The sequence below is a fragment of the Carassius gibelio genome, chromosome A11, assembly GCF_023724105.1.
Source record: "Carassius gibelio isolate Cgi1373 ecotype wild population from Czech Republic chromosome A11, carGib1.2-hapl.c, whole genome shotgun sequence".
Taxonomy (NCBI): domain Eukaryota; kingdom Metazoa; phylum Chordata; class Actinopteri; order Cypriniformes; family Cyprinidae; genus Carassius; species Carassius gibelio.
In genome coordinates, this window is record NC_068381.1 from 21,512,288 (window position 1) to 21,533,010 (window position 20,723).

General features: G+C 37.0%; 1 protein-coding gene across 2 annotated transcripts in view; it reads right to left on the reverse strand.

Annotated features, from left to right (window-relative positions):
- The window catches only part of LOC128022668 (retinoic acid receptor gamma-A-like), a 34,974-nt gene that overhangs the window by 10,504 nt on the left and 3,747 nt on the right, over window positions 1-20,723 (reverse strand). The window contains exon 1 of one of the 2 annotated variants that reach the window (XM_052610451.1): window positions 10,173-10,704. The exons of the other annotated variant lie outside the window; for it this stretch is intronic. Coding sequence (XP_052466411.1) covers window positions 10,173-10,317 — 145 coding nt within the window. The 5' untranslated portion in view covers window positions 10,318-10,704. Of the gene's footprint in view, window positions 1-10,172; window positions 10,705-20,723 lie in introns of those variants that run through there. 2 annotated transcript variants of the gene reach the window in all.

Here is a 20,723-nt window from a genome sequence, read left to right on the forward strand (position 1 = left end):
GCAATATTGATGATGTGACATTTGGCAAACTATGAAAGGATGCTTCATTCCCAAACACCACAGAAATCTGTATTAGAGACATTCCAAAGTCACAACCCATTTATATTTTGATTTATTTTATTTTATTTATCTATATCTATTTATCTTTATTTATCTTTATTTATCTTTTTGCTCACAGCAGATATTCAAACTTTAAAATATATGGACCTCATTCTGGGTAGATGCCCTAAATAATTTGACTGGAATTAGAACAAAGCCATGAGAAGAAAAATTACAGACCCAAATCATAAAACCAAAGCAGAACACATTTCTGTGTAAATTGTTTATAAAGCTATTTTTTTGCATAGACTGATGCATTTAGTTAATATACTTTTAAAAAAAATACAACAACTACACTACACAAACATTGATTAAAAAAAAATTCAGTTTTTAAAATTCATAAATCAACTGATCGTTCTATCAATCAATCGATCTTAAGCTAAACTGCTTATTAGAATGATTTCTGGAAGATCATGTGACACTGAATAATGGAGTAATGATGAAAATTCTGCTTTTCATCACAGGAATAAATTACATTTTAAAATATATTCAAATAGAAAACAGTCATTTCAAATTGTAGAACATATTATACGGCATTGAATTGAATTATTGTAGTCTATTGTGTAACATATTTTCTTATAATTAAAGTGGGTGTTCACATACAGACATAATGGAACATGATGCAGGGTCACAAGACACATTTTTACAAGTTGAACTAATATTAACTTTAACAGCATCTTTAAAAAGCAATAATCATTGCACACTAGGCTGAAAATTACATCTCTCTGGTACATGTGTATATAGATTCACCAAAAAATAAATACAATAAATAAAGATAAATAAAGAACGAATGCATAGTCCTTGTAACATTATGTTATTTTGTTTTGTGAGTGTGAGTGTGTGTGTGTGTATGTGTAGTTCTGGCATGCATATCAACACTTCTAGGTCTCTAAAATGCTGATAGACATAGTTCTTACACGTAATGTTCTGTGAAACCCAAGGCAGAGGGTGATGGGCGAGTGAGTGGGTGAGAATGCAACCTGATCACTGTGTTTATGTAGTAACTTAGGCTGAATTGGCTTTATGTGTTTATAAGGCAGAAATGCTTGAGTGACATAGACCGGCTCTTAAAACATCCAGCTCCATTTGTGCTGAAGGAGTGGAAACCTGGCGCCACCAGAGAAATGACTGACAGACAGAAAGGGGAGAGAGAAGGAATGCTGTTCTGTTCCCATTCCATTTTCTTTCCTTGTTATGTTGGACATGCTAGCTTTGACTAGCGGAGAATTTGGTCGTAAAGTAAAGCAGGTGGAGTATTCAGAAGAAACAGTTAAACGAACAAAATCATTATTGTCTAAATTGGCACTTGATTCCACAATAAATTCTGCTTAATCATTGTTTTGTAAATGGGATTGAATTATATTTATTAAATTTAGACTTGCTTCCATTTACAGGAGTCATATGATGTGATTTCAAATTTTCCTTTCTCTTTGGAGTATTACAAGCTCTTGGTGCATAAAGAAAATTTGTAAAGTTGCAAAGACTAAAGTCTCAAATCCAAAGAGATATTGTTTATAAAAGTTAAGATCATGTTTATATCACGTTTATAATGGGTTTGTATGTTTATGTTTTGTCGCTCCGGCCGGACAGGGCATTACAATATGTTAAAGGGGTCATACGATGCTTTTTTTTAAAGATCATGATTTTGTGTATTTGGTGTAACAGAATATGTTGACATGCTTTAATGTTTAAAAAACACATAATTTTTCAAATAATGTACATTTTGGTAGGTTCTCTTTGCCCCGCCTCTCTCAAATGTATCGATTTCTACAAAGTCCCTCCTTCTGACAAGCACAGTTAGTTTTATCATCAGTTCAAGCCCGAAAGGGGAACAGAGTAGCATGACAGACTCAGTGATGAAGCTCGTATGTGTTTGCAGAACACAAGCCACAGACATTAAGACAGCTGACTACACTGTGTGACCCTATCTCTCTCTCTCTCTCTCTCTCTCTCTCGTGCACACACACACACACACGCACACAGACACACAACATGCAAAACAACGCATTTGAACAGTCAATAGCAAATACTTAAACTGATAACAAAACATACTTAGCTGATTCAGAAGTGCCAGATTGTTGTAGCAGTCAGAATCACCTCCTCTCCTAGGTTCACAAAACAGTCGTCCATAAAATGTGTTGCTGTTCTGTTGTAAGTAATCTTAAAGATTCCTAAATGCATCTACTCTCAGAAAACCAAATAAAGTACTTTTCTTTCTCCTAGAAACACACACATCTCTCTGACACGACTGCTTCAACACTAAATGTTTACTGAAACCACAACTTCTTTCTTTGCGTGAACATTTGGGCGGCATTACGCAGATATTTCCACATAGTGATTTAGAGGTTGGGGGCGTGTTTGAATGAGCCATTTTAGGGGTGTGTGGCAGAGTTTTAACTTTTATAAAGAATATCTCTTTGGATTTGAGACTTTAAATATCTTCTTTATGCACCAAGATCCTGAACATTTTCAAATTGAAATTGCATCATATGACCCCTTTAAGAGGCATAACATTCCCGTTACACACTTGAGGTATTCGGCCAATCACAATGTACTGAATAGCTGGCCAATTAGACCACACCGCTCTTTTCAGACCGATGAGCCTTGAAAAAATAATCAAGTTTCAGAAGGCGGCGCAAAGAGGAGAAACAATGTACAGTATGTGGAAAATAATGTTTTGTTTTTTTTTTTTTTTTTTTTTTTTTACCTTAAACCGCATAAACACATTTACACAGAAAGAAACTGATTTACAGTAGGTGTATGTTCTCAGGCCATATTTCTGCAGATTACTGTATGTCCACACTGTTTAGACAATAAGCACAATGTAAAGTGATGCAGGTTTTATCAGTTAAGGATTTGAGGTCTTCATCTTGACCAGACAGGTTTTCTCTGCTGGCTCAGATTGTGTTTGGAGGGACATGGACTCGCTGACGGAAACACTTTAATTCATATCTTCCAGCAACCTCAGCAACACCAACAGGTGACCACGGTCTCTCTGACATCATCAGAAAGAAGCAAGTTATCACTTTATAGAAAAACATCACGTAATGCAGCATGTTGCCTGATCATGTCTATCAAGTGCCTGATGTTGTTTTATTATTTATTTAATGAATTAGATGTAGATTTAGACATGACTACATTTGAATATATTTGTACAAGTTTTCAATGATTCCAGTCAGTACAAATACTTATACTGATATTTAATATTGTACATGAGCAATGTTAAGTTTTCAATACATTTTCAATAAATGAATACTGTATGTGTACATTTTACATACAAGTTTAAATGGCCTAGTTTTTCCAGTAGGTAAGTCCAGGTCATAGAGTTAAAAAATGATCATGTGTCAAGCCACAATTCATGTCACGGCTGCACTTTATTTCACAGTACATTACACGCACTTAACGGTGTACTCACCCAAGAAACAAATATATGTAAATGTAAAAAATACTGAGGTCACTGTCAAAATCACTCATGTGTTATATATGGCCAATATATTTTGGATTTAATCACAAACAACTAGTGGTTTGCAGACTGAGAGAAGAGAGATGAATGCCTGATTGAACTGCATGATTGAGTCACAGCTCAAAGGTGTTCATATAGCTTAATGTTTTTTACTCCAATTTTGAGCAAAGGCACATTATTCAATAGAATTCATCAAACTTTAGTCCACATATAGAGCAAACACAAAGCTTTTCATATAGAAGCAAAGAAGAAAACTTGGGGAAACTCTGTAATAGTTGTGTGGAGCTGTTTGAATAGCTTTTCTTTTTTGTCAAATGCTGACACAATACATTTTACTGGTTTTCTGCATTAATTTGTAACATGTGTAACATTTGCCGACATTTCTTATCATTAAATCCTCATTTATTTGCTTATTGTACTTTTGCATAACTTCTCATATGAAATGATGTAATGGTAATCATCAGTGGAGTGCTGTGATTTATCCCAGCATGGCTGATTGCAGACAGGGAAACGGCCTGGATGAATGGACTATCAGAGGGCTAACACACACACAGACATACATGCATTCACATCTACAATCACACCTACAGACAATTTAATGTCTCCAATTTACCTATGCAGCATGTCTTTGTGTTGTGTACAGACTTTTCCCCGTCCCTGGCATTTCACAGCTTAGAAAAAAACCCTCCCAAATATTTCAGGTTTGAAAACATAATGCTCGATCCTGTGGACTAAGCCGATTCTTGTATTTTACATTCACAAGAGACACACATAACAAAAGCCACAGTCTTTGGCTAGACTAATAGCTCATTTAATCATCTAACAAACTGTGCTCGAGCCAAACCAGCACCTGTGTGAAACTACACTACGCCTTTGACTGCTGTGACCCATTCATCATACAGTAGGTCAGACTTAAACTGACACTCATATATATAAATCTTTTATTTAACCAATATACAGGTGCTTCTCAATAAATTAGAATGTCGTGGAAAAGTTCATTTATTTCTGTAATTCAACTCAAGTTGTGAAACTTGTGTATTAAATAAATTCAATTCTCACAGACTGAAGTAGTTTGAGTCTTTGGTTCTTTTAATTGTGATGATTTTGGCTCACATTTTACAAAAACCCACCAATTCACAATCTACTTTATAAGACCAAAAAAAAAAGTCAATTGTTATAGTGAATTGTTGGGCTTCTGGAAAGTATGTTCATTTCCTGTACATGTACTCAATACTTGGTAGGGGCTCCTTGTGCTTTAATTACTGCCTCAGTTCAGCGTGGCATGGAGGTGATCAGTTTGTGGCTCTGCTGAGGTGGTCTGGAAGCACAGGTTTCTTTGACAGTGGTCTTCAGCTCATCTGCATTGTCTGGTCTCTTGTTTCTCATCTTCCTCTTGACAATAGCTCATATATTCTCTCTGGGGTTCAGGTCTGGAGAGTTTGCTGGCCAGTCAAGCACACCAACACCATGGTCATTTAACCAGTCAGTTCCCAGATGTGTCTAGTTTTCCCTCCCCATGTGTTCCATGTCCCCGTTAATTATGTTATTCCATGCACCTGTCTGCCCTTCGTTATCCTGTCTTTAAATACCCATGTCTGTTCAGTCTGTGTTTGTTGGGTCTACAAACCACATACGTGTGTCTTCCTCAGTATTCCATGTTGGATTTACCCTGTGTTGGATTAAATAAAGTCTTATTTCACTTATCCTTGGCTCTGTGTTCCTTCCGGGCAGTGTATAGTGACACAGATGACATTGCAAACCAAATCATCACAGACTGTGGAAACTTAACACTGGACTTCAAGCAAATTATGACTTTCTCACCCTTCCTCCAGACTCTAGGACCTTGGTTTCCAAATTAAATACAAAACTTGCTCTCATCTGAAAAGAAGACTTTTGACCACTGGACAACAGTCCAGTTGTTCTACTCCTTAGGCCAGGTAGGATGCCTCTGACGTTGTCTGTGGTTCAGTAAATCTCTTGACACGTCTGTGTGTGGTGGCTCTTGATTCCTTAACCCCAGCTTCAGTCCATTCCTTGTGAAGTTCACTCAAGTTCTTGATTTTGCTTGACAATCCTCATACGGCTGCAGTTCTCTCAGTTGGTTGTGCATCTTTTTCTTCTACACTTTTTCCTTCCACTCAACTCTCTGTTAACATGCTTGAATACAGCACTCAGTGAACAGCCAGCTTCTTTGGCAATGAGTGTTTGTGTCTTACCCTCCTTGTGAAGGGTGTCAATGATTGTCTTCTGGACAACTGTCGGATCAGCAGTCTTCCCCATGATTATGTAGCCTAGTGAACCAAACTGAGAAACCATTTTGAAGGCTCAGGAAACCTTTGCGGGTGTTTTGAGTTGATTAACTGATTGGCATGTCACCATATTCTAATTTGAGTTAATTTTTGTTAAATGTAAGCCAAAATCATCACAATTAAAAGAACAAAAGACTTAAACTACTCCAGTCTGTGTGCATTTAATTTATTTAATACACAAGTTTCACAATTTGAGTTGAATTACAGAAATAAATGAACTTTTCCACGACATTCTAATTTATTGAGAAGCACCTGTATAGTCATTACTGAGCATTATTCATTGGCTAACAAATTTCTGCAAGACATTTCCATAGACCTTTTAAGATCTTCAATTCTATTTTTGCACTGATTATTTTTATCTTTTGAATTAACATATAAACTAAAGGGTCAATCCATCTCAAGTGGTCCAATGGTCACTTAAGCAGTGTTTTTTTTTTTTTTTTAATGATTACATTTAAAGTATTGTATTTTCCTTACTTTTTTTCTTTTTTCATCTTTGTTTCATGGCGCGCAAAAAAAATTTGGGTTGCAGACTGTCCTCCAACAAAAAACAACCCTATAGGTAGTTCATGCAAGCACCTTATTACAACTTATATTTACGTTTTAAAGTTTAGTGTCCTTTAGCGGTTTGTGTTTATTTAAATGCAATTTGTGGACTTTTTACATGGTCCAACCCAATCTCACAGCAATTTGTACATATTTTACTAGGTGGCTAATTCCTATGAGTTTGTGTAAATGACCACACCTAACCCGCCCCTAAAGCTGCCCTCACAGAAATCATGCAAAATCATGATTTACAGTGCATATACATTTATGAGCATGTGCTTTCTCTGGGATCGAACCCATGATCGCATATGGTCATATAATGTGATGCTCTACCAACTGAACTATATGAAATCTGAAATATTATGCAGACAAAAGAGTACAAAGCATCAATATGAAAGGGCCCTGTTGCTGATAGGGGCACAATTGTAGTATAAGCTCTAATGTGTCGCATTTCAGGGTTTTTGACAAATGTCCTATGCTGGCATATTGGTTGGAGGACATGTTGTTTGGGTTATGTTTATTTAAATTTGCAATACCAATACATAGAGGTTTGATTTGATTTGATTTATTTGACCATTTTTTTAAAAATAAAATACATCTTTGCATCAAACAGTGAAAGAAACAGAGTCAGGATAACACAATAAATCCCTAGGGCTTATTTCCATTGGCGTCCTGAGTAAATTTTTTTTTTTTATAAAATGTGGTTAAGGATGTAAACCATGGCTTTAGCTTACAGAAAAGTGTCCGTTTATGAAACATCAAGGAACAACTAAGCATAAACATTAACTAACATCTCCCCCAGATCATTTGCGGACATGGACCAACACATGTTCTGAGCTGGAGGCAGACTGGAAAAACAGGAGCTGTCTTTCTTAGAAGAGCGCTGTTAAACTTGGATTTCCCCTTTCATTCAACAGTATGCATACAAAGCTTTCTTCTTTGTAGTACCTCATAAACTGACCCTTTTTATTTTGTCTTTTCAGGGTGAAGCTGAGTCAGCATTTGGCCACCTCCTCCTCAGCCTCCGTGAACATTGTTACACCAAACTGAACTGACCGGCTAAATTATTTTTTTTATTTTTTATTTTTTACAAAAATGTATTCCTGATTAATAACGCCGTGTCAGTCATCCCATTCCTGACAAGAACTTAATCAAATAACCCATCACATCCTGACAAGAATTTGGCCAAAGAATGATCCCATCCTGGTAAGAACCCAACGTGTAAAGCTGCAATATGAACTCTAGCCTGCCAAAACATCACAGTTTGTTTAAAAATATACTGCATTTGGAAAGTATGTCTACATTTTATTTCAGCAGTGTTAGCAAACCCTAATTTGTTGAATTAGATTACTTTGAATTTAGTAACAAAGCTGAAAACAACTTGACCTTTTGAGGTTTTGCTCAGGTGAAAGGTCAACAAAAGGTAGGTATAGAGAAACCGAATATAAGAGTTACTAAATGCTTAAAATTGGAGTCAGCGCTGTCCACAACAACATATTCTAAGTCTAATGAACTAGCTAAAGCTAACAAGTTCAAGTTTAGCTGGTGAGGTATGACTGTGAGACCTCAGCTGTTGCATCTGGGGGCGGTTCAAAATGGGTGAGAAAAGAGATCAGATCATTGTCAATGGATTCGTTGTGGGGTGAACCTTGTTGTGGGGTGTAATGCTTGTTCAACCAGCCGGGCTATAAAATGGCATTACAGCAGAGGGGCAAATTGCAGCACAATCTGCTCAGTCGCACATAGAATAGGACCCAGACACATTTGCATGGGCTTTCTCCAATGATTCATTTTTCTAAACATGGATCTTGTTTTCAGAATATGCCTTTCTTGTTCTCTGTGTGTTTAAACATGATGATAAACATTGCAATTGAATTACTGTTTGCAACAGACTTTTGATTGGATAAAGAGCCAAGTAAAATGGAGACAATGGGGAGGGTAGTTCATATTTTTCATGTAAAAAATAATAATTCAGGATAACCAGCAGAAGACTGAAGAACTCTGTTAACAAGTCAGAAGATCTTATGGTATTTTTGGTATAATCGATGGCACTTGAATTCTCTTTAAAAAAAAAAAAAAAAGATTCACTGTGCCATTTAATTTCATTCATATAATGTCCTATGTTTAGCATCTTATGAATGTGCTAAATAGCTTAGATCCCATTATGTGAGATTTAAATTTCATTACAAATACACAAAGCATTTCTATTTTGCCAGTGAATTTTTCTGTGATCAGAAAGAAAAAAAATGTAAAGGGGTTATATGACGATGCTCCAAAGAACATTTTTTTGTGTTTTCGGTGTAATGCAAGGTGTTTATGTGGTTTAAGGTAAAAAAAAAAAAAAAACACACACACATTATTTTCCACATATTTTACATAATTGTTGCTCCTCTATGCTCCACTTTCTGAATCGCATTGATTTTTAAAGCTCATCGTTCTGAAGCACAAGGTGTACTCTGATTGGCCAGATATCCAGTGCGTTGTGATTGGCTAAATGCCTCATGCATGTGACACAAAAGTTACGCCCCTTACCATCCTGTGATGTCTTCTCCTGGCGTGACGAGACCGATACCAGTAAAACCCATTACAAAAGAGGCATTTTGGCATTCAGTGGGGACATAATTACTGATTATAATGACTTATACTGTCTTTTTATGAGTTGCATTGCATATTGCACAAACATAAAACCATTTCTGCATTTGTGATCTAAGAAAGGACAAACAACAAGTGCTACTCTAATCTGCTCAAAACTTGTGTTTGAATAATCAGTGGTAAATTCTTTAAATATGAAAACATACTTACAGTCTGTGAGTCAGAAGCGACAGACTGTCCTTGCAAATTTGGAACTGCCCAACTTTATAGAAACAGCCTTTGTGCACAGACAGCAAAGGCTATTCTCCCAGGACACAGTCCTCCATAAATTGTGCTACACAGACCTGAATATTTGGGTTGAACTGTTCTGGAACAGTGTTGTAAATACAACCACTAACCACTGATTTCTAGTTGTGTCCTCTCTTGGAAGACCAAACAATGTAGTTTCGCTTTCACAACGAAACACACAGCGTCACACCTCCTTTCTTTGTGAGAAAATTTGGGCGGTCTTATGCAAATCGTCCAACACAGTGATGTAGACATGTGGGGGCGTGTTTAAACGAGACATTTATATATTTTGGGATTTAAGAATTTAGTTTTAAGGATCTTATCTATTCACTAACAGCTTGTAACACTTCAAAGAGCAAGCAAAATTTGAAAAAAAAAAAATTCTTTAAGAAGAAAACCCCTAATCAGCCCTTCTCTTCTAAACTCTGTATGTCCATGTGGGCTCCATAATCCTTTAATTGAGTTCATTGTATTCATAATTGAATAATAAAGGACATTCATTAAGGTCAAACTGGATTGACACAAGAGACTCCAAGCAAACTCACTCACACACATAAGAGATAATTATAAGTATACTGTAGATTATTGAAAATAAAATACTATACTAGTATTATAATAGTATAAGCACATATTTCAGTGTACAGTAAAGGATAGATAGATAGCAAATTTTCTGGCAGCTAGCCATTAGGAAGTTAACAAAAGTGCCATTTTACTCAGTTAGCACATGACATGATGCTGAGCACATACTACAGTCACTTAGATTCCTGGAATTCTTTAACAGATGCTAAGAGTTAAAAGGACACGCAGTATCAGTGTGACTGATAAGAACACAGTTGGAGTAAGTTTAGTGTAGATACAGATGCACACACACTTACACTGCAGTCTAGTGTTGTTGGTCCATGAGAAAGGTTCTAGCCCAGGGAAGAAGGAGCTTGCTTTCCTGAGCATGCATGAACTCTGAGCGGATACGTCAAAGAGGGGTCTGGCCCTTACCCCAAGAGCCTCCACACAGTCAAACATGATGTCCAGTCTTTGCCAAAAACTCTGTTCCAGATGTTCTGTACTGTGTCTGAAGCAGCACTGTAGATGATGTATGGAGTATGGAGTTTTCCAGTCAATCCAGCACTCTTCCCAAAGCAATCGATCGCAACAAAAAGTCTCAAGGACTCCTGTTTAAGGTGTAGCTGTTGCTGTAACCAACTCTTAGTATCTCAAACTTTTCTGTAGCAGTTATTGGTTGATTCAAACAGCTCCTGTGCGTCTCCAAGCTGACCATCACCCTGTGCCTCCTTTTCTCTGGTGTCTGCTGAGTTTTCAAGCTTTGTCAAACTCAGCCTGACTGTCAAGACTCTTAAGTGTCAGCTAGCGTACTGTAACTCCACAACCTGTGCTGCTTCCCTCGCCACAGCTAGCTCAGCCCACAACAGAAGGAAAGAGGGAGAGGAATTACAAAGCGAGGGAGGAGAAGAGAGAGGGAGGGAATGAGGCGGGTGCTTTTGTGGTTGGCTGAAAGATGAAAACTTTCCCTTCCATTTTCTGCTAGAGCAATCCTGTCAGCCTAAATCATATTTTATACCTTTCCAAATGAAAACAAACAACATGACCTCCTCTCACTTCCTCTATCTATCAGTCTTTTTCTGCTCTTCCAATGAAATATATCACCTTCCTTTCCTCTAGAGGCATCATGTAGTAACCCTCTTTATACTTAAGTGTTGATATTCACAGAGAGTTGTGATGTCTAGATAAGATGAAGATTAAAGACCCATTTCTTTAAAATGACATACACATAATACACTATAACATTTCTATAATTCAAATCCATCAAAGAATTATGCTGCATTAATTAGGTCATCCGGAACCAAGAACACTTCCCATAACACCTAATGTACTTGCAACATTGTAAGAAGAATGGCATCTACGCTAATATTAGTCTGTTTCTCTCTTATTCGAGGTAACCTTAGCCACCAGATCCAGTCCAAATACAGACCAGATGGTGGATCAGCTCCTAGAGACAACCTCTACAGCTCTGAATATCAGTGGAGACCATGTCAACTAGATGACCATAGGCACAAGACCACGGTGCTGCATCTGTGTTACAGCCTGGAATTAAACCACGCCATACTGGTTTCGTCTGGACAGAGGAGAACTGGCCCCTGACTGAGCCTGGTTTTTACAATGCTTTGCCTCTCCATTTCTGTCAGCGATCGAGTTTTGGTTCTCTGCCACTGTCGCTTGCTTAGTTGGGGACACTTGACTGACTTCACAGACACTATTGGAGGAGAGCAGAACTGGATGATGACATCACCGAATCATCAATTAACTGATTTTATCTGAAAAAAATGACTTCCTGGTTTATTGAAAAACTATTTTCCAGTTTGACTCTGTAAAGCTGCTTTGACACAATCTGCTTTGTATTGAATCAAGTGCTACACAAATAAAAATGACTTGAGGCAAAATGGAGAAAAAATATGTGTGGAACATATGTATATTTGGGACATTTAATAATTCTGAAATTCAAAATGTAAATAAAAAATAAAAAATAGTATTTTTCTGTTCAATTAAAAAAAAATCCTGAAGAAACGCGGAACATAAAAAAATTAACTAATAAATACAATAAAAAAATATATATATTTTCATTTTTAAATGCCTTTTTCTTCTAATTTAGTGCACTCATATACTGCAGTGCATATGAGGCTGACAATATTTACAAGTCACACTCCTACCTCGTTTAATACTCACTTGCTCTCCTTTTACAATAAAAGTACTGTATATTAGCTAGTATGTTTGCAAGTGTTAATAAAAGGACAAAAATTTTACAAAAAAGGTAAAGTTTCCATGCTATAGAGTGAAAATGTGTTTGACTGCAAATGTGAATTTATTTGAATCCTATTCTAGCAATTCACAGCCTGGCAAAACCCCATTCAACATCTCTCTTTCTGTGATGTTTCCACCTGAAGTCCTATCATCGGCCCCAGCCCTCACCTCTCCTTGACAGTTTTACTTTTCAGATCTTATGTTTCTGTTCCCAACTTACATCATCTTTATTTTGCTCTCAGTTTGTCATTTCATCAACTGCACCACAACTTAATGCTGTCCAGATCTGTGGTAACTCTTCCAAACAGTTGCTACTGAAAAATCAAAAATCTACGTCAACTGTCCCTGTTGACTCTGCATTGCATTTATTTTGCAATGTCATCCAAACTTGTCTTGAACCCACAAAAGTCTGCATCTAATGTTCTTACTTTGACATGTTTTTCATGGTTGCGTGCATTATTTAGAATGTGGTGCTGAAGACATATTTGTCTCCAAATAATTACAGAGACTACTTTTAAATTGCATCAGTGAGGAAACTTTGTTAAATGATGACAGACATGTTTTATATTTTTGCTCCAGACAGCAAAACATCATGTAATTGGTTTATATTATGACTTTTAAATTAATTTTATGAAAACATTTATCATGCAACATGCATGTTTGACACTCTACTTTAGTTGATGCATTTCTGCAGCTTGTTCCTCATCATCATCCAGATGCAGTTGCTTTACCCAAAACTCTATCGCAAGCATGACTTGATCAGGACGTTTCTCAGTGGTAAGTTTTAACTCTGTATGTGGTACTTTATGTGATGTGACAGAAGTTGTATTGCATTCATCATTATTTTTATTTGAGATGCACATGTGGGAACTGTGTTAGAATGCACAGTGAGACTGAAAACAGTGTTTTCTCGACCTGATGTAAACACACTAGCTAGCAGAAGTGTTTGTGGGCAGGTCAGAAAATTCGCATTTTGCAGGCAGGCAGGGAATTATGCAAATGTGTTACTTTGTGACACATATAAGTAACAGGCAGAAGATTCCAAAATATGAAGACTCTTTAAGGCAGTTCAGAGTTGACTCTTTCTTTTGAGAGACAAAATCTTGATTTATCATGCACTTTTTTTGATTAACAAATTTGCAGATTGTTATTGAAGGATAGCTACACTAAAAACTGGAGAAAAAAAAAAAAATTAAAAAACCCATATGACCTGCTCTTTAGCTAACAATGAGCAATGCATTTGTTACAGTATTTACTAATGTTTCAGGTGTTTACCTTCTATAATTGTTTCAGGTACTAATGTTTCACTTTTTTCAGGTGTCATTGTTACAGTGTAGTTATGAGAAATAGGAATAAACAAAATGTAATACTATAGGGTTATGGTTAGGATTAGGGTTTTGTTACATGTAATCATCATTTACTATCATTGCTTTAGTAAGTACATGTAACATGTAACAAGGTCTCTGTAAAATATAGTGTTACCAATCTTAGTCTTCATGTTAGTTATTACAATTGTTAGTTCATGTCAGCTTAGGTCCAATAAATAACAGATGCAACTTTTGATTGTAATAACATATTATTAAATGTTGACATTAACAGTAACTACGATTATTAATTATTTTAGACATTTCTTTCATTGTTAGTTCATTTAACTATTGTAGTTAACTAATAGCTTTGCTTTTCTTCCAGCAGTTTTTTTAAAACAACAACAATAATAATGGGTTTCATAGGTTACTAATCAGTGTTGTTTTATATTTGAAATGCAGCATATATACACTACATTCTGTCTTAGAGAAGTAAAATACATTTTATCAATCTTTCACAAAATGCATTTTCACTAAAACGGAATCAATTTACCCAATTTGTAGACATCTGTTAATCTGTGCATACGTTACCCCCTATTTCACCCCATACCATTGCTCTTTCTGCCTCAATATTTTCACCTGTCTTTCAACACGACCCCCTCCCTCTCTTACTTTTTCCCATTCTCTTGTTCTCCATCTCACACACACACACACACACACACACACACACACGCATGCACACAGACACACACACTCTGCAGTGACACACAGCAGGGAGCAGCAATGCACAATCTCAGCCATCTCTGTTCTCTCCACACCTTGAGGCAATTACACCCCCTTCAAACACACACACACACACACACACACACACGCGCGCGCACACATGCAAGCTAAGGCCCGAGTACCGCAGAAAGTAAAGGGGGAATGCAGACTGGAAAAAGCACCTCATTCTTTCTCTTTCTCAGGCTCTCCTGCTTTTCATCTATCTGCCAATCATTCCTGTCCATCTGTGCCTTTGCTCCTTTTGTATCTTATATATATATATATATATATATATATATATATATATATATATATATATATATAGTCTCTGTCTTTCTCCATTGGTGTTGGTGGATCATCTGCAGGCTTTTGCAAAATCAAAAGCAAGTTTTATACTGCCGAGCACTGGCATCATGGGATGCCCAGAGAGACTGAACAAAACCTACTCTGTTCAAACAGCTCACTCTTCATCCAGTGAGGAACATACATCTGGCCCTCATACTTTGTGGTACACAGCATTTGGGTTTGGATTTTTCTGACTGCATGTGTGCTGGATTTGATTGCATTGAAATTTGTAGATCCTTGGGGGTCTGTATTGTGTGTGTGTGTGTGTGTGCTTGTCATGAATTGTAATCTGACCCTCAACTGGGAAAACTGGCTTTCCTTTACTATGGGACACATATGTAAACACATATGCATACAAATGTTTGCAAATTACTGTCCAAATAACTACATGTGCATTGGTAATAAATCTGCAAATTTTCATTTAAATAAATCCACCCAAAACATGAAAATTCACAAAGGTATCATATTATTCCACAAATCTTAGAATATAAGACACAATTCCTGATGTAGGACTGTGAGATTAATGTGATTAGGAGTTGCAGGATTTTATTTTTTACGATAACAATAAATACAATAATATATATAGTATTATGTATATGTTACTGGTTGCTCAAATAAAAATGTTATACACAATCGAATTTCACAATTCTCAACACCAATTTCTATATCACAGTGGAATCTTATTCTAGACTTACTACAGTTTTTACCCATTGCTTGAACACTATAGACCCATGCTTAGACTAAAGTAACACAACTTGAAGCTTTTGTTACAATACCTCAAACACATGTACCTTAAACAAAAGCGCTGCTTTGCACTCTAGTTGCAATTCTGCAACACACTTACTCCTTTATGCAACACACTTGTTCCTGCATACTACACCCTATTTCATACATAAGACACTTCATTCAAAAATGAAATCTCAGAGTGCCGTTTGGAAAACACATGTATCCAAAATACAAAACACATCGGGTAATTGCTACCACTCAAATACACAACTGAAGGCACTTACTTGCAAAACTGAACACCAATCAGCCAGCTACAAAAAGCCCTCAGTTTAGCCATTTCAAGAACTTTGCAAGCATGGATGGAGGGAGAGCAAGAGGAAGAGCAGGAGGAGGAAGAGGAAGAGGAAGATGAAGAGGAGGAGGAGGAGGAGGAGGAGGAGGAGGAGGAGGAGGAGGTCGAAGAGGCCATGCACGGACCCCTATTTCTGATGATATAAGAGCAACTTTGGTGGACCATGTCATCAACCATGGCCTGACTGTGAGGGAAGCTGAGCAGAGAGTTCACCCACACGCCGCATGACTCTTCTGCAGGAAATGGAACAGACCTGTGACGACATACAGGTGACAGCAATCCATGGATGATTCCACATGCAAGGGGATATTTTCCCCGGTGCCTAGCGGGAGAAGACATTGTTTGCGATGTCGATGAGGCCAACAGACGGCGGGATCCATGAGCCCACGAATGCACAATTGCCATGATTTTCTGTGTTTACAGTATAGTGTTTTTTACATTATTATAATTTTTTTCTTTATTTGAATTCATGTAACTGCAATGTACAGTGCTACAATGTACAATATTGACCAGACCTATTTGTTTTTTGGTTGTTTGAAAATGTGCCTCCTGAAAATATGCCTTCTGAATAAAGAGTGAAAATCAAAGATTGCAGTGTTTTATATAAAGTAGACTAGTGTGTTCCCCCTGATCTGAAAGTGTGTGCATATGATGCAAGTATGTGTCATTTTGTCATCAGAGTTACATTTTGACAAAGGAATGTTAGGTTTTGATAACAGAGTTTAGGTTTTGATAGTAGAGCTTCAATTTGACACAGATGTGAATGGTATATTTCCCAGTGTTGTGTCATGTTTACTTGTGTGTAGAGTTTTGGCACAATGAGTGAAGTTTTGCAAAATGTGTTCAAGCAACGGGCAAAAACTGTAATGTAAAATAAAAAAACAGTCCTTAAACAATTATAGAAGGTAAGTAAACAGACACAGTAGAATGCAATACAATATTTGTTTTCGATTACAGTAAATGTACGATTTGGTGTGTGAGAACAGGCAGGATGACGAAGACTGCATTAGATTGCATTCTACTGTGTCTGTTTACTTACCTTCTATAATTGTTTAAGGACTGTTTTTTTATTTTACATTACAGTTTTTGCCCGTTGCTTGAACACATTTTGCAAAACTTCACTCATTGTGCCAAAACTCTACACACAAGTAAACATGACACAACACTGGGAAATATACCATTCACATCTGTGTCAAACTGAAGCTCTACTATCAAAACCTAAACTCTGTTATCAAAACCTAACATTCCTTTGTCAAAGTGTAACTCTGATGACAAAATGACACATACTTGCATCATATGCACACACTTTCAGATCAGGGGGAACACACTAGTCTACTTTATATAAAACACTGCAATCTTTGATTTTCACTGTTTATTCAGAAGGCATATTTTCAGGAGGCACATTTTCAAACAACCAAAAAAGTAAATAGACCTGCTCAATATTGTACATTGTAGCACTGTACATTGCAGTTACATGAATTCAAATAAAGAAAAAAAAAATAATAATGTAAAAAACACTATACTGTAAACACAGAAAATCATGGCAATTGTGCATTCGTGGGCTCATGGATACCACCGTCTGTTGGCCTCATCGACATCGCAAACAATGTCTTCTCCCGCTAGGCACCGGGGAAAATATCCCCTTGCATGTGGAATCATCCATGGATTGCTGTCACCTGAATGTCGTCACAGGTCTGTTCCATTTCCTGCAGAAGAGTCATGCGGCGTGTGGGTGAACTCTCTGCTCAGCTTCCCTCACAGTCAGGCCATGGTTGATGACATGCTCCACCAAAGTTGCTCTTATATCATCAGAAATAGGGGTCCGTGCATGGCCTCTTCGACCTCCTCCTCCTCCTCCTCCTCCTCCTCCTCCTCCTCCTCCTCCTCCTCCTCCTCTTCATCTTCCTCTTCCTCTTCCTCCTCCTGCTCTTCCTCTTGCTCTCCCTCCATCCATGCTTGCAAAGTTCTTGAAATGGCTAAACTGAGGGCTTTTTGTAGCTGGCTGATTGGTGTTCAGTTTTGCAAGTAAGTGCCTTCAGTTGTGTATTTGAGTGGTAGCAATTACCCGATGTGTTTTGTATTTTGGATACATGTGTTTTCCAAACGGCACTCTGAGATTTCATTTTTGAATGAAGTGTCTTATGTATGAAATAGGGTGTAGTATGCAGGAACAAGTGTGTTGCATAAAGGAGTAAGTGTGTTGCAGAATTGCAACTAGAGTGCAAAGCAGCGCTTTTGTTTAAGGTACATGTGTTTGAGGTATTGTAACAAAAGCTTCAAGTTGTGTTACTTTAGTCTAAGCATGGGTCTATAGTGTTCAAGCAATGAACTGTAATATTCCACAATAGGTAATCCACAGAGAGAAGGCAGAACAACACCTAGACATTCATAATAACTATTAGAACACAAGAGACAGGAACTAATACAGGGCCCAGACACTATTTAACCGAACAGAGATGACATCACTGAATTCAATGATGAACTGCCTTTAACTATCATTTTGCATTATTGACACGCTGTTTTCTTAATGAATGTTGTTCAGTTGCTTTGACGCGATGTATTTTGTTTAAAGCGCTATATAAATAAAGGTGACTTGTCTTGACTAAAGAAAATCTAGAAATAATGTTCAGATTTTTAAAGATGGTTAAGATTATGTTTATTAACGTCTACACCTACCACAACCCTAAACCCACCCTTACAGTAATGCAGATACATTAAATATCGTTGTTAAGCATGAGAAAAAGGATGTGATATTGATGTGCGCATACATAGTAAACCCGGGTAGGAAAATCTGACGGGTAGAATAAAATTTCAGGACATCAGCATAAATGTGATTGATTCGCTTCGCTCCTGTTTTAATGTCAGTAAGTCATGCCAGCTAGCTTGTGATGGGACAGTTTTCCTGCAGCATGTGCACAAGCTGCTGATCTCTATCACCACCCACTCTGTGTCTTTCTCTCATTCTTGCTTTACAGTTATATAAAAGGTAATAATATTTTTGTAATATTTATTTTATCCAAATTAGCTTACTAGAATCCCCCATCATGCAGACACTCACTATTTTTAATCTCTCTCTCTCTCTCTCTCTCTCTCTCTCTCACTCACTCACACTCACACACACTCACATGTTTGTTTTTGTGTAAAGTGTGTTCATCCCATAGGTGTAATGGTTTTTATACTGTAGAAACTGTATATTCTATCGCCCTACACCTAACCCTAACCCTCACAGGAAACTTTGTGCATTTTTACTTTCTCAAAAAAACTCATTCTGTATGATTTATAAGTGTTTTGAGAAATGGGGACATGGGTTATGTCCTCATAAGTCACTCTCTCCTTGTAATACCTGTGTCATACCCATGTCATTATACAGAGTTGTGTCCTGATATGTCACAAAAACATGCCCACACACACACACACACACACACACACACACGCCACTTGTGGTTTAAAGAATTAGGCCAAACCCCAGAAATTCCACTCCAATTCTATATAAATAAATAAAGAGGCACAATGTGGAGTTTGTGCTTTCACAACCTCAGTCCTGCAGTAACCTCAGCATTTGGCCTTCCTCTGCCTTGCTCTTAAAAGAAGAAAAATGTGCCATTTGTTTCAACATTTTTTTATAGCACATTCAGTATTTCTGAGACCAGAAGTTCCACTAGATTCCCAACCTCATGTGCAGATGTGTGTGTGTGTGTGTGTGTGTGTGTGTGTGAGAGAGAGAGAGAGTGATAAAGGACGTTTTTTTTTTTTTTGTAAGACAGATGCAATCCATTTTGTGCATGTTATGCACATGCTACTATTTGAGTGGGAATGTGAGACTTAAATGTCAGTGATAAGTTGTCCATACTTCCCATAGTATTCAATAATACCATTAAAGAGAGAGACAGAGACATTTTCCTGTCACACTTATTGACTAATGATGACGTTAAATTAATATCATATTTGTCCTTTGGGGGCAGTAGAGCTACAGAGGAAGTGTCTTATATTTTAAAGGAATAGTTGAACCAAAATGAAATTTGCTGAATATTGGCTCACTGTGAGGCCACTAAAAATGTAAATGAGTTTATTTTCTCATCTTGAGAGATTTGGAGAAATTCATTTTATCATTAGCTCAGCAATGGATCCTCTCCAGTGAATGGGTGCCGTCAGAATGAGAGTCCAAACAGCTGATCAAAACATTGTAATAATGCACAAGCAATCCACACACCACTCCAGATCAGTTCAAAAGTGGAAAAACTTCATGCGTGTAAGAAACAAATCCATCACTGAAAGGTAATAAAAACATCATCAAAACATCATCAAAGTAGTCCATGAGCAGCATCATGAACGCGCTCACAACAGACCCAGAAGACAAGACAATGCTGAATAAAGTTGTAATTTTAGTTATTTTTGGACCTAAATGTATTTTCGATGCTTCAACAAATTCTAACTGACCCTCTGATGTCACATGGACTACTTTGATGATGTTTTTCTTATCTTTCTGGACATGGACAGTAGACCGTACACACAGCTTCAATGGAGGGACTGAGAGCTCTCGGACTAAATCTAAAATATCTTAAACTGTGTTCAGAAGATGAACGGATGTCTTACTGGTTTGGAACGACATGAGGGTGAGTCATTAATGACATAATTTTCATTTTTGGGTGAATTAACCCTTTAACAATAAACCATTGCTTCTGAATAAAATAGAATAAAAGTGTGCAAAGTTTACTAGATTTTTCTCAGTATTCGTCTTACATTTCAGGAAAAAGTAAAGTGGTCTTTAATGTACAGTTAATAGAGTTGCTGTATAATATTTCAGCACTGATGTCATGAGCTGGCAGATATAGTTGAGCATTAAGGTGTCCTTAAGCAAAAACACTTCACTTCAGCGGCTTCCAGACCTACATATTGATTCTCAACCACAGATCTTAACACTTCAGAGTATCCACCATAAGATCCCAAATCATGAAAAATAGTTTTGTTTGTACAAATTAATCTATTTAGATTGATTCAGTGATATTAAACTATTTTTATGTATAAAAACAGCTAATTTAGATGCTACTATTTTAAGATCCATGTTATGTATATCAGTACTGCATGCTTGCCATGAGTTTGATCATTATTCTCGTCTGCATTGT